The sequence below is a fragment of the Balaenoptera borealis genome (genome assembly GCF_965194805.1).
Source record: "Balaenoptera borealis genome assembly, chromosome: 2".
Lineage (NCBI taxonomy): Eukaryota > Metazoa > Chordata > Mammalia > Artiodactyla > Balaenopteridae > Balaenoptera > Balaenoptera borealis.
The window spans coordinates 136,071,141-136,085,665 of NC_138867.1; the positions used below are offsets into that span (position 1 = coordinate 136,071,141).

Below are 14,525 nucleotides of genomic sequence, written 5' to 3' on the forward strand. Positions count from 1 at the left end.
TAAATTTATCATCTTCCTACCTATAAATGTATTTCTTGCTCCTGTGTTCCCTCTCTCAGTTAAGGGAACACTCTCCTTTGAATCACCCAAAATAGAAAACTTAGGATCATCTTACTTTTTTTCTCCCTTCAACTTTTCTTTTAGTCATGTTGATTTTACCCTCCACTGAATTCCACTGGCCCCTTGCCTGCCTTCTTTATGCTGTTCAGGTTGTCACCATTTCTTACTCAGATGACTGCAATATTATAACTGCCTTCTAAATGGTCTCTCTCTACTTCTACCTTCTCCACCAGAATTATCTTCTTCAAATCAACCTCACCATGTCATGCCCCGACTCAAAACCTCACCTGCCCCCTTTGTGTATGGTATATAGTCCAGACTCCTTGGCATGGTAGGCAGGTGCTCTAAGGCCTGACAGCTGATCACCCTTGCTATTCACCCTCCCCACTCTGCCCTTCCACACTCTGAAGGCCATGTGGATACATGAAAACACCATGGCCTTGCCTAACATCTTTTCTTTGTTCATGCCATTTCTTGCCTAAACTTTCCCCTACTGATATTCTTCTTGTTCTTTAAGACCCTCACCAGATGCTCTCTCCTCCAATAAGTTTTACCTGATCCACAGTTACCCGCACCTTTGTAAGAATTTATATAATTATGGAATGTATACTACAGAACTTAGCATCCTATTTTACTTTGTGCCATAAAGATTTTCTTACACATCTTTTTCCCATTAGATGGTCCCTAAGATCAGCTACAGGGTCTAATTCATATCTGTATCCTCTAAAGTATTTAACTGAATGCCTTACATACAGGATATTTCCAAAATATTTCTGAAATAAATACTTGTGTAAATTAGACCAGAATTCCACTAGATGTTTGATTGCATTAAGCAAGCAATCCCTATCCATAAGAACCCACTATTCTTAACCTGATAATATTTAACCCTCATTCCCTAAGTTGCTCTTAAAATTAATTATCCAACTGGCCCAGCACTCAGGTCCCTGCATGAGACTACTGCTCAGATATCATCTAAGTGGTAAAAAAGAAGATGTCTAAAGGTCTGGGACTCATTCCAGTGAGAAGGGATAAGTTGAAACAAAGAAAAAAATGGTTAAGCAATACTAAAAAGTGGGCCACAAAGGATCAATGCTCCAACAGCAGTGTTTATTTCTAGACTGATGACATTAGATGCGATACATCTCTGTCTCTCCTGATTCTTCCTCGTGTTTGTGTGTGTGTGTGTGTGTGTGTGTGTGTGTACTTCTGTGTTTATTTGTGTGTGTGTGAGAGAGTATGCATGTGCTTGCACAGGAAATAATAATCATATAAATAATTCTGGAATAAATAAATTCATACATTTACAGGTATTACTTTTATTATGAGAAAAATATTACTAAAATCAAAAGTAGAATACTATCAGTTTTGTGCAATATGTATTGCATGTGATTATATAAGAATTAGATATATATTTGCATGGAAGAAAGACCAAAAGGAAAATCATCAAAGTGTCAAGAGAAGTTACCACTAGATGGTAAAGTTACGGGTAATTATATTTTCCTCTGCTTACCTCCCTGAATTTTCAGGCTTCTCAACAATCAGAATGCATTAATATTATAATCAGAAGCAATCATTTTTAAGTGTGGTATCACAATGAAAGAAACACACATGGTCTCTGCAAGGCCCCAGAAGAGGCTGCCAGCACACTGAGGACCTGCCGGCGACAGCAATTTCGCTCCCTCCGAGCTGCCTGTGTGAACATTTTCTCTTCTCCAGACTCAGAGCACAAGAGCAGAAGAGTCCCGAGTGGTCGGCCAGGCGAGGCACGCTTGCTGTGGCCTCTGGGTACAAAGTGAAGCTGCTGTGACCGTGAGAGACAGGATGCAGACATGGGGGGCGGTGGGTGAGGCCTGTCCTTGACAGAGTGGGAAACAGGAAAGAGGAACGACTCCCTCTGTGGGTGCAGAGAGAAACATGAAAGATGCATAGGGTTGGAAGCAAAACCCCAAAGAGGCAGTCTGCAAAGCCTGGGAGTCCAGAAGAGGGGCACGGGAGAGAATAATTCTCCAAGCGGTTTTTATAAAAGTCTCTAGCAGGATCAAAAGTGTGACCCACGTGGTGGGTGAATGCGAGTACCTAGTATTTTAAAATATTAATGGAGACATGTTGGAGAATTCTGGGGGAAAACGACAAGTCTTGGGAATCACCTTCTTCTCTGAGAGCCAGTAGCACTTACTATCTGTATCCCTGTAGCTCACACTAAATGGATGGTGGTGATGACCTTGATGGTGACTTCAGCAGCAGTGACTTTTCATTGTCTTCTTACTATGTGCCACGTACTGTGAGAAACTCCTTCAGTGATTTCTGTCCTATAGTATTAGGGACAGGCAAGGGTAGTAGCTGGTTCACAGATGTGAAAAATGAATTTCAGGAAAGTTAAGAAAAATGACCAGGGAACCGATAAGAAGAATCAAGTCTGCCTGACTGATGACCACCATTATACAACCACAGCTGTCCCTCCCTACTACTGTTTACTGTTTTTCCATAATTCCTGGCACCTGTACTTTTCATCCTACCTCCACTGTTAACAGGGTGGAATGGGTCCTCAGCCTCTCCTGCATTCAAAAATGTTCTGGGAACACAGCAGGTCCTCAAAATAACCTTTCTCATTGGTGAGAGGCTGGCTGAGAATTATGTCCCAGCAAAACAAAAAAGCAATTCCAAGATAAGCCTTTACGCACGTTTTCCAACCAATGGAACTATATGAAATAAATGCAATTTGAAGTTCCATGCCACAAAGCCAAAAAAATAACTGGGATTACTAGAAAGCGCACCAGTGATTTTTCATTACCACCCTTAGGACTTAATATTTTAGCCTTAATCACTTTCAACACTAAAAAGTAAAAACAAAACAAAAAACTCCAAAACAAGCAAAGACTTAAAGAGAAGGGGTAAAAGGAAGGAAAAGTTAAAGTTTCTTCTGTGGAAAAAAAATTAACAGCTATGACTAGAAAAAAGGCTAAAGTGGGCACTGGTACAGTGGTTTTTAGGTATTACCCCTCCAAGAGTCTGGGTTCTAAGGTACACTGGTCCATTCACACAGTGTCACCCTCTGTGCCTCACTTTACCATCTTATCCTGCACCAGCTCCTGCTCTGTGGGAGTACAGACAATAATGTTAAATATGCTTTGTGTTTGGGTAGAGCTTCTCTAGGGACCCTAAAGCACTTTCCAGATTAATTTTTAAATTTATGTATTAATAATTCTCACAGCATTCTCCCTCCTCCTCAATTAGGATAATAATATCCATCTCTTTTGAGATAGGCAGGGGGTGCTGAGTGATGGACATAAAACAGACACTTAAATAAGGAAACTATAACATAAAAGCATAATTAAAGCTTCAAAACCAAATCGACTAAGGAGCTTTAAAGAGACACCACAGTGATGGTGACCACACAAGAAAACTTATTTTCCTTCCACTCCGGGGCATTCATCTTTCTGTAGTTAAACATGGTGTTTAAAAAATATTATTTTCTGGAGTTCTTAAAGAAAGCTGAAATATGATCAGTGTATATTCTTGGGGACTGTGCTGGCTCTACCTACATATTTTGTCTCTATTCCCCCGAAGTGGATACAACATAAGTCAGGGGATGCCAGCTCTTCTCTCTCAGTGTATTCTGGTTTGTTCCCTAATCAGGGTTCTCTGGGTTTCGTAACCCAGATTTTTTTCATTCCCAAGAATTGCCTGTCTCAAAGGCAGTATATGATTTCTCAGGGAACGTGAGAGAAAGCGCGTGGAAGCATTTACTGTTTCACAAACATTCTGGTTTCCTTTTGTCCTTTCAAGAAAATAACAAAACCAATGTTTAGCAAAATATGTTGGGTCACATGAATTCCCAAAGATAAACTTTATGTATGAATGTCAGAGGAGACTTTTGAAACCAAAGTCCCAGGAATTGAGTTAAAAGGGGATTTAAAATCTACATTTTAACAGTCAGGAGTATCTCCTAACACTGTCTGAAATATCTCTCACATAGGTATTGACATAGACACAGATACATAGAAGAGAGATATAGATCTATTTTCCTATTGATTGCCTGCATCCCCCAACTAGAATATAAGCCCCATGAGGATATGAACTTGGTCTTTCTTGTTTTCACTACTCTGTTTCCAGTTTTAAGAGTGCCTGGGAACTAGCAGACATTCAATAAATACTTATTGAACATTGAATGAGTAAATACCGTGACATCATTAACCACCACTAATAATTAGGATAAAGATTCAATAACGTCCCTTATGAATCTACCAAAAAGATATCATCAGTACCACCCCATTCAAAAAATCTTTTTACTAAAGAAAAAAAATTATTTTAACTTTGCCCCCACAGACTTCCTGGTAGCCTCATTAAACATTCACCAAAATATACTACCCAATTCTTCTGACCGAGAAACTAGCCAGGTCCCTAAATCAATGCAGTTAATTGTACAAAACAAAACAGCAATAAGATCATCTTTCCAAATAACAGATCAGGGAGAAAAAGGCTAAAATAAATACATTATGCTTCAACTACCTTTGGTTTTGTGGGTTGATTGATTTATTTATTTTTCGGTAATTTATTTTTTAAATAAACTTTCTCCACCTCTCTTCCCAGGATGTAAATCTTGTGCCAATTGGGCACCATTAAAGACTGGATCCCATCCTGACCATCTGGGAGCTGGAAAAGCACTGGTGAGTTCCTGAGGTCCAGAGTATTCCAGACGGAGAGGACTGGACACCAGTAACGCCAGCCCCTGTGGTTTGAAACTGCACAATGGGCTCTTTCTCGAGGCTTGTTTTTCTACATTCAGTCAAGAAGGAATATCATTCCCTAGTTGGGCCTGGCTTAGGGTCCTGGGTTGCTGCTTTGTTTGTTTGAAAATTAAAATATAAAAGAAAAAGGAAGGCCAGATACATTTTTGGAAGGGGCCGCATGTCATCAAAGCCGGTGGTTTGCAGGGCAGAATCTTTGCCTGCAAAGATTAGGAATTAGGAAGAAAAACGTAAGAATCGAAAGGTAGACTAGCTGGGAATGAATTCACCTTTCACCAAAAAGTCTTTTAGGTTCTTTCGGAGCTCTAAGAAAAGGATATCAAAGCTGTAAGATGCTAAACAGTGACTCATTCTCACATTCTTCAGTGGTATAGTTCCTATTTGCATCCTATCTACAGTGATCCTTGCGCATATACTCAGTAACTCCTGATTTAACACATCCCTCCAGGAAGTGAGTTCTGCCGAAAACTGAAGCCAACCCCCTTTAAATACCCTGCCACCACAACTGCTTTCACTGAATTCTTTCGAGGATGCATTACACACATCATGCTGTTTCAGACAGAAGATATTGAATATAATTGCCATCTCTTTCTTGACTACTCAGGGCCACTGTCATTATGAACAGCCATTAACATGCTGCGCAGTAATATAGTTCTTCATCTGCTTTTTAGGTTTTCCTTTCCTTCCCTTGACATTAAGCTGTCACTTCTGCTGTCACTGAGCCTGCTTCTAACAACCCGCCTCTAGTTTGCTCCTTCTAATTTGCTATGACCTGGGAAAACAGATAACATAGTTGGTTTAAAATTACTGTTCTGGTTACCTCAAAGTCTGTTATTTTATATATTTACTTTTTTTTTTGGCTCACTTCTGGTTTCATGTTGAATTTTGGAGAGTTGCGGTGATTAGGACACTCTTCTCTGGATAAATGAGCTTTCACTACCTTCTTTTTAGATGGTTAAAAAAAAAAGATGGCTCTGGAGTCAGAAAGATTTTGGTTCAAGCCCAAGTTTTGCAAACTACCAGCTGTGGGACTTTTGGAAAGTCACTCAACCTCTCTGGCCTTCAATTTCATTGTCTGGGAAGGGGGAAGGGCTAGTTATCTAGTGTTATTAAAGGATTTATTGAATTAACGCCTATAATGAGTTTAGGAGAAGGCCTCACTGGTATCAATCACTTAAAAAGTGTTAGTTTTATTACTACTTAATCCTCACCATAACCAACAGATTTACACTAAGGTATTTATGTGCATCCTTACTGCACAATAAATATATCTAAATATAAACTACCTAATTTTACATGCATTAACAAAAACTAAACTGCAGTCTATCTGGTACTGACACTATGAAGCAGCACTGAATATAACAGTTGCTAAAAAGTAGCATTTGTTTGATTGAATGAATGAATGAAAGGAGAAGCAGTATCATTCAACACTATTTTGTATAAATTAATGCCTCTGAAGTGTAAGGCTCTGTGCTAGACTCTGTAGACTAAGCTGAATTCAGCATGGATCCTGCCTTCAAGGGAGAGGGCAGCCCCTTATGTCACAATAATCAAAGATAGAAAGTGATAAGAACATAAGATGGTACAGATAAGGCCATTAGGAATTTAGAAAGAGAAAATATTCAATATCTAGAGCTGTGAGGGAAGATTTCACAGACAAAAATGATTTTTTTCCAGATCGTAAAGGGCGGAAGGATGTGGGCACAGAAAGGATGGAAAAGCATTGTGGAAGGAGGAATGGCATAAACAAGACAAGAGCGCAGAGGTGAAAAAATCACTGCAGGCATAAAGAGCCGCATCTTTATCCAATCACTCATTGTGACTGGAGCAGAAGTTAAGATGAATGGTGGGTAAGGATGTTGAAAAGAACGGTCAGAGGCTTACGGGGCTGTGCTTGAATCCCAAACTACGGAGTTACGGCTTTAGGAAAGAGGAAGCCAGTAAGGTTGCATAAGGAGAAAGGCTTTAGGTCAGATCATCAGGGAGCCATTCCAGCAATCAGCATTGAGCACATGGATGAAATGAGCACAACACTATATAAATATTGACTTTCTTCATTAAAGTCACATGACTGCAGCCAGCTGTGAATTCTGTCTGTGATTCATGTTAAAATTAGAAACACATCACACTTCTGTGGTTTATCCGTTTTCAAGTTATAGGCACATATGTGTACCTCCCAAATGCACTGTAAATAAATAGCTGAAAATGTCAACCTAAAGGCGCTTTTAACTAACCCATAATTATCAACATAGAGGATAGACTTAAAGTGCCTTAGTCATTAAAAATAACAATATAGACTAGAGGATTTTAAAGCATAAGGTGAGCATGGTTGTAACTATGTAACTATATTAAAAAGCCCATTAGACTATTTTTAATCTGTTTTTTAAATACGCTGGCTCATTTAGAAATCATTCCCTGTGAAATAACTTGGACTTGAAAGGTATTCTTCAAAGTCATATTCAAAGTTTGATGCAAGTGATTCAGACTACTCCTTTAATTCTTTACAAATGAAGCTTAAAATTTTGCATTAAGCGTCTTCCTCCTAATAGATGATCAATAAGTACAGGTTGAATAAAGACTTGGCAACTTATGTATTTAGGAAAAAGTAGGCAATTAGAAATTATTTAAAACCCGTGCATTTAATAAACTTTGAATTAAACTTATACCTGTAAGCTTCAATATAGGTAAAGTGGATGACACAGCTATTTACATTGTACCCTATTTATATTAACAATTCTTGAAAGAGAAGATATTTGACACAATGTCTTTCTCCACCTTTCTTAATTTTTTTTGATTTTAGTGGAATTGTATCTCATATAAATGTGTTATACATAATAGTCGTTAGAGTTGTGATGCTATTATGTATAAAACTTGGAAGGGTTTGGTAAATATAAGGAAGTATGTTAAAAAACTAGGGAAATGTCACGAGAAATCCTGGTACAAGAGAAAGCTGAATGGGGAGTGAGGTTGGTGTCTGGAGAGCTGGGCTAAAATCCCAGCACTAACTAGCTAAGGCATTCTCAGGACAAGTCACTGCACCGGCGGGCGCTGGAACCTCTTTCTCCTCACTTTCAAAATAAAACAGCTGCAGTTGATGACTGGAAATGCTCCTCAAAGCCCTCAAAATTTTGTGACTCTACATGTGGTTCAGTAAAAATCAAGGCCGGATATAAGGCCTGGGAAACTCACAGTGGGAGCATGTATGAGTTGTAGTCATTCATTTTTTGATGTCACAGAGAAGCAAATACTATTTTTTTTTTTTAATTTACAGTCCTTCCTCTGAGCTATGTGCACAAATGAGAATAGAAAGTAGATATGGAAAGGAAGAAGGGAAGAAATCAATAACTGCATTTCAAACCTTATTTTCCTACTTCTGGATTCAAGCAGCAAAATTGCTTCTCAGCCCCACAAACTGCCATTTTCCTGACTATGGTCACCCATAGGTTTCCCAAACAGTGGCTTCTTTTGCCTTCTGCCTGTCTCTGGGAATGCAGTTGAAGAAAACATTCATCTGGATGAAAAAGACAGTGTATGGCCCCTGAATGAGGCTCACTGGTTCATACAGTAATGTAACTCTGGCTTCTCCCATTTGAGCTAAGTGGTCCTGGCAATTTTTAAATATAGCTGTCCTACAAAATCACATGGTATCTAATGTCAAGTGTGCACGAACTAAAACCAGATGCAAAATATGAGAGAAATTCTGTTCAGAGCCTTGCAGTATTAGACAATAATGGCTCCAAACATTGCTGGTCTAATCTGAATAATACTCTGCAAATATTTCAGATTTTCCTACATCTACCCCAGCCCAATCACTTCATAATTGGGTTTCATGACTTTACTTCATTAACATGAAATGTAAATATACTTCAGCCATTATCAGTATGTCTTCCTGTAAAGTGATCCCTGAAAAAAAAGGTTCTGTGGTCACAAAGTTTGGGACATGCTGCATACTATGTCTTAGATAGTCAAAGTGCATATAAGTACCTTGAAAGCTCTAGGACAGGACCAGTGGAATTTGTCTGACTCAACATTTCCCACATTTACTGGGAAAAACCTCCCACCCCCATCTGCCATGGGGTGCCTATTAAAATCCCAAAGAACTGGTATATTCCATAGAACTATCTGGAAGATGCATTAGAGCAACATTGTGGTATAAGTCTCAGGTGTAGATCAGATACCAGAATCTGAAGTGTAGAGAGTGAAAATATGGACTGAAGAGATATCAATAGGGAGATCCAGTTTGGGGGCTAATTAAATCATTTTGATGAAGTTCAAAATAAACATGATATTGTATACTGCAAGTGTGTTCTAAAAGTGAAGAACAATAGTGGAAGAAGTTACTTCCCACCCATCCTCACTCCCACACTTCTTACTGTTGGGGGATTTTCAAGGGAGTGAATTCTAGATAAAAGGAATGACTAGAATTGTAGCTGGTTTCCAAGAGGATTTGGTCTAAGACCCTCATTTTCAGATGTTGAGATGGAGGTCCAGTGACCAACAATGACTAAAATGTAGGTGCTCTGACTGGACAATGGAAGGACCATAATTACTCTCTGGCTCCTAGCCCACTGCTACCCCGTGAAATCTAAATCCTTTCTTGGATGGTTGTCCTCCATTCCCGCCACCCTCTGCTCCCTGCCAATCCCACCACTGGACATTTTTTTACAGGCAGCTTAAACACCATAAGCTGTATAAATTCTCTCAGATATTTCAGTGACTAATTAAAAGGATTGTGAGAGCCTAAAATGTCCAGCACAGAGATCCACCTGGACGTAATAGAAACCTGATTGGTTATTCGAACAGTCTACCTCTGACTACACTACCCTCTCTGCCTTCTAGAACCTTGCCTGGAATTGTAAACCACAAATTTAACTCTAGATTGCATGAATATATTATGTAACTCTCTAATTTGCTACATGAGAACAAGCTATCTCTCTAAATAATATACCAGATCCCACAAAGCCTAACTTTAATCACGGATAGCACCTACCCCAGTGCTCAACACCAGCTGGTAAGCCAACCAGTACTCATTGTTTAGAAATTAGAGGAATTCAGAAGGAGATATTAAAATAACAATTAGCTCTACAAACCAGTAGCAGGAGCCCCTCGCCCCTCCAAATCACAGGTTGGTAGAAAAGCAAAAGCAATGAAGTACATGTGTATTCAAGAAAAACACTCAACCCACATTAAACATTAGCACACATCAACCCTGTTGGTTTCTCTGGGTTTATATATAAAACACTACAAAGATTTTTTTTTTTAAGTCTTCTGGTGTAAGACATGATAAGGAGTACAAGAGTATCAAGAAAATAATTTGCTTTGTAAAAAGAGAGGAGAAAGGGCAAGAAGCAATAAGGAAGAGTAACAAAGATGGCAAACCAAATTCACAGGAAAGGCCTGTGGCTCACCCCAAACTTGGGAGCTCACAGAAGGCAGCCCTGAATTAGGAGCAGGAGAGTGCCACCTTTCTTTTTCCCAACTGGGGGCAATCAGTGAGCTAAAATGAACTACTCACTTGCAAAAGATTGTGTTGGTAGGGGAAGGGCACAGATGAGGGTAAATTAAGCCAGCCCTATTTTCTCTGGCTCTTTTTTAAACTTCTTTAGCTAAAAAAAGTCTGAAATAATAGCATCAGTTGCTAATCTAAAATGTTGCCTCCTTGTCCTGGCCCACCAGCCTGCTTCCTGCGTGCTTTGAGCTACAGAGTGAAGAAATTGAGAAGAGATAAAAGGCTACTTAAAATGAAAAGTACTAGATCTCAGAGGTGGCATAACCTCAAGAGAAAATGTGGCCAGAGACAAATAATTTGGATAGACTGGGGTCCTACTCTAGAGAAGAGGCCCAGACAGGTTAACTGTCTTAAATATACAAGTAACTTAGTCATTCATATAGAAAAAGAAGAGGCTGTCTTCTGCCTCTAACACAAAGCATATACCCTTTATAAGGGTAAATTCTTCCTAAAAGCCAACGGCTCCACCCACAAATTTACACAGCTAGAAAATGAAGGGACCGCTCTTCTGATTCTCTACATGACAAGTCTAGCTTACTTTGGGAGGTGACAGTAACTGTTAAGATACCATCAAGTATAAGGCATCAGTGGCAATTCCACCCTGGTCTGATATGGTAAAACCCTAGGGTAAAAATTTTGGCATAGGCTAAATCGTGGACGGTTAAAAAGGTGAGCCCTGGATTTGGACTGTCTGGGTTCACATCGCATCTCCACCAGTTGATAACTGAACAGCTGATTTAACTTCCCCAAGCTCAGTTTCCCGCTTAGTAAAATGAGAACAGCATGCTATACATGCTACACATGCGAGCTGTCACCAGGTTCACATGAGAGCCATGGCAAACACTTAGCATGGTACCTGGCAGGAACTAAGTGCTCAATGAATGTTAGCTAATATTAGTCATACTCTACTTTCACAGATATCTTCTCTTAATATTCACAGTTACCAAGTTCTGATTCTATCCAGTGGAAGCCTGGAGAAATGGCCCCCAATTGCTTTGGGCCCTACCAAAATAAAAGACACTTAATTTAATTTTGACTAAAAACAACAGTCATAGTTACTACTACTGTTGCTATTACTACTCCTACTACTGTACCACCTGGATTACTGTGCATGTCTTCTTTTCCTCTCTTCTTCCTGTCCTTCCTCACTCTCAAGATTCTACCTATTTGCTCTCTCATTAACTTGGGCTTGTATTTCCTTCGTAAAAACAGACATTGTGGTTCAAATCCCATCTCTAGCCCTATCTGTCGGTGTGATGGTGGGTCTCTGACCCTCTCTGACACTTGGTTTACTTATATGTATCTAATATGGGGCTATAATGAGAATCAAATAAAATAATACTCGTAAAGTGCCTACGCATGAAAACCCTTAGTAAATGTGAGCTACTTCTCAATTTCTCATCAGTATACAATGGATTTGGGGATTTGGAGCAGTACCAGATTCTCTCCCTGCACTTAAAAAGAGAGAACATCATATCTGTCAAATAGCCTGGATGAAAATCTAAATTTATAAATAGTTTAGAATATTTACAAAAAGTTCACCTCTGCAAGACTCATTTTCCCAAATGTCAGGACCATCATGATGATAACAGGCCAAATTAAAGTCCTCCATCCAGACGCCCAACTGCTAATGCTGCAGGGGGTTTATTTATTTTAAAAGAATATCAGCTAAAACATTTTGGGAAACTACATAGTGGGCTTTCACCAGGAAAGAGTCATAGCTGATTTATGATATATCCACGAAGGAGAGCAGTTTGGGAGGAGGAGGTGGGCAAAGAAGAGCATGCGCCCTCCAACCCTCACCTCCCAGCTGGACCCCCCAGATCCATCACGAGGGGCTTCTGGTACACTCAAGGCAGGGGTAGTGGAGGGACACATGAGGGAGGAGGACAAAGGTATCACCTCAGTGGATTTTCCTTTTCATGACTTGCGTTGATTTTTTTATATGGAAACAGATCCCTTAAAGCAATTTAGATAAATCTAAGGTAGAATTTAACTGCCCTTATGTGTTCCCCAAAAAGGGCAAGAAAGTGGGGGAACTGAGAGGAAACTGGGGGACCTTGACAAGGTGGAGGGAAAAATTAACAATTTCCTGATATGCTGAAGTCCTTTATTCCACATCCAACGTGGTGCACCTGGCCTAAGACAGGCACGAGGTTGTAAAGGGAGTGTCACACTAACCCCACTTATTCTCAGGGGTCAAGAATATGGCTGACTCTGAGCCCCACTTCTCAGGCCTCACTGTGACTGCTATGACCTGGATAAAAAGTTCATATTCTATTTATTCTTCCCCTCTTCTCAAGGTCCAGGACAAGCAAAAGAATGAGGGGTAGGAAGGGATGAAGACACAGCCCATGGGACCTGGGAATGGCTATCCTCGTGAGCACTGCTGTCTCCAGCAGCGAGGAAGAAACATATGCCATGTACGTGATGCTTCTAATGTTACAACCCAGTGTTTCCAACAAAGAATGGGGTGCAGTCAGCCAGGGGAATTCAGTCCACCTCCAGACCTGGGCTGTTCTAACTTGGACAACAATGAGTTTGGTGGACTGAGAAGTCCATTTCTGATTCAGCTTTAAGGGAGCTTTGATTCTCTGGCCAAGAGCATGCCGCTTGTTGGATGCATGGGAAAGACAAAGGCAGTGGCAGAACGGGCTGGCAAGGGGCTTGCTGGAGTGGCTTACTGGCAGTGAGGTGTGCACATAGAAGGCTTAAAAGGAAGGGCAGCCTCTGCTTTGGAAAGATAAATGTACTCAACTGTCACAGTCTTAACTTTCTGCTTATCTCTGTGGCCCCTCCAAAGAGAAAACACAATCAAAACATCTGGATGGGCTAAACAGTGGTGTCACGGGAGGACAACCAGAAATGGAAATAGAAACTCTAGCTCCAGAGTTCTAGCTCCAATTCTGCTACTGACTCCTTTGTGTGGCCACATACCTATCACTCACACTCCATGGGCTCTGGGTGGCTGCTTTGAGGTGATGTAATTACATATGTCTAAGTCTCAGTATGCTTATCAAGAAAAGATACACGTTAAGAGTATTTACCTTGTGGTGTAGAGGGAAGATTAAGATGATCTATGTCAAGAGCTCAGCACAGTGTCCAGAATATAGTAAGTCTCAATAAAGTTTAGCCATTCTATGAGCACTGGTAAAGTGTGTGAGATAAGTGAGCTCAATGGTCTCTTGCAGCTCTAACCTTGTTTTTACTCTAAACTTTGGGGAGATGAAAGAAAAGGGGCTCTGGGTATGCTGGCTAAGAAATCGAGGCTCAGAATTTAGAAAGCAAAGGCAACTTTGCCATGGCTTCTAAGGAATGGTGATACTGATGTTTTGTAATTTGAGCTAATGTTGATTATTGCCAGACAAGTCAACTTGCAGGTTAAAATAATGATCACAGTGCTTGGAAAGTACTGCACAAATAGAGCATAGTCATTTTCATACGGTTAAAGCCCCACAGTGAGATGCCTGGGAGGTATAAACTCCTAGGGCTGGAAAGAGCCCTGGGTTCTTCTAGGTTCCCCCGGCAAACCGCTCACTCTCTGATGAAGAGTCATTGAATAAGTCAAGAACCACCTACACCTGGATTATTACTGTCACATGAATGGTGATCCTTGAAGATGGTCCTACAATAGACTCCATCTACAAATGTTCACAGATTACTACGTTGTTACAGCTTGAACAGGGCTTTGCCTATATATTTTGTGACTTTGCATCTCGTTTCCAATTCCCAATACATAATAGGACCTCCACACTGTGGCTAGCCCATGAGGACAAATGACAAAACAGAAGCTCTCCTGGTGCTGATGGGCCAGTGGATGGAAGTCATTCCAGTAGAAAGTGATGCCTCCTGGTAAACCCAACCCATCTTTCCCGGTTTCCAGAGTTCTGTAGACCGGAGCTGGCCCACCCAGACTGCCATCTCTAAATTCTACACACTCTCTTAGAAATGCAAGTGTAGACAGTCTCCTCAACTAGACCAAGCTATTAGATATTAATGTTCAGACAACACCTACCTCACTCCAGACCAGCATGGTACCGAATATGACCTGTAACCCATCAAAGAAATTGTCCCCTATGATGATCACAGTCGCACCTCCCGTCGTCCATCCTTCACTCGGGCTGATGGCTTTGATACAGGGAGTAGCTGCTTTTCAACACACATGAAAAAGAGAAGGAGTCGGCTGTTAGAACCAAACTTTAATGATG

The 14,525-nt window shown here is 40.4% G+C and overlaps 1 protein-coding gene across 7 annotated transcripts in view; it reads right to left on the bottom strand.

Moving 5' to 3' along the window:
• The window catches only part of EBF1 (EBF transcription factor 1), a gene marked incomplete at its 3' end in the record, with an annotated part of 393,745 nt that overhangs the window by 84,099 nt on the left and 295,121 nt on the right, over positions 1–14,525 (bottom strand). For 4 of the 7 annotated variants that reach the window (XM_082379093.1, XM_082379091.1, XM_082379096.1 and 1 more), the window contains exon 9: positions 14,333–14,463. In XM_082379093.1, coding sequence (XP_082235219.1) covers positions 14,333–14,463 — 131 coding nt within the window. Of the gene's footprint in view, positions 1–14,332; positions 14,467–14,525 lie in introns of all 7 variants that reach the window. The other 3 variants (XM_082379092.1, XM_082379090.1, XM_082379094.1) reach the window with 1 other exon arrangement.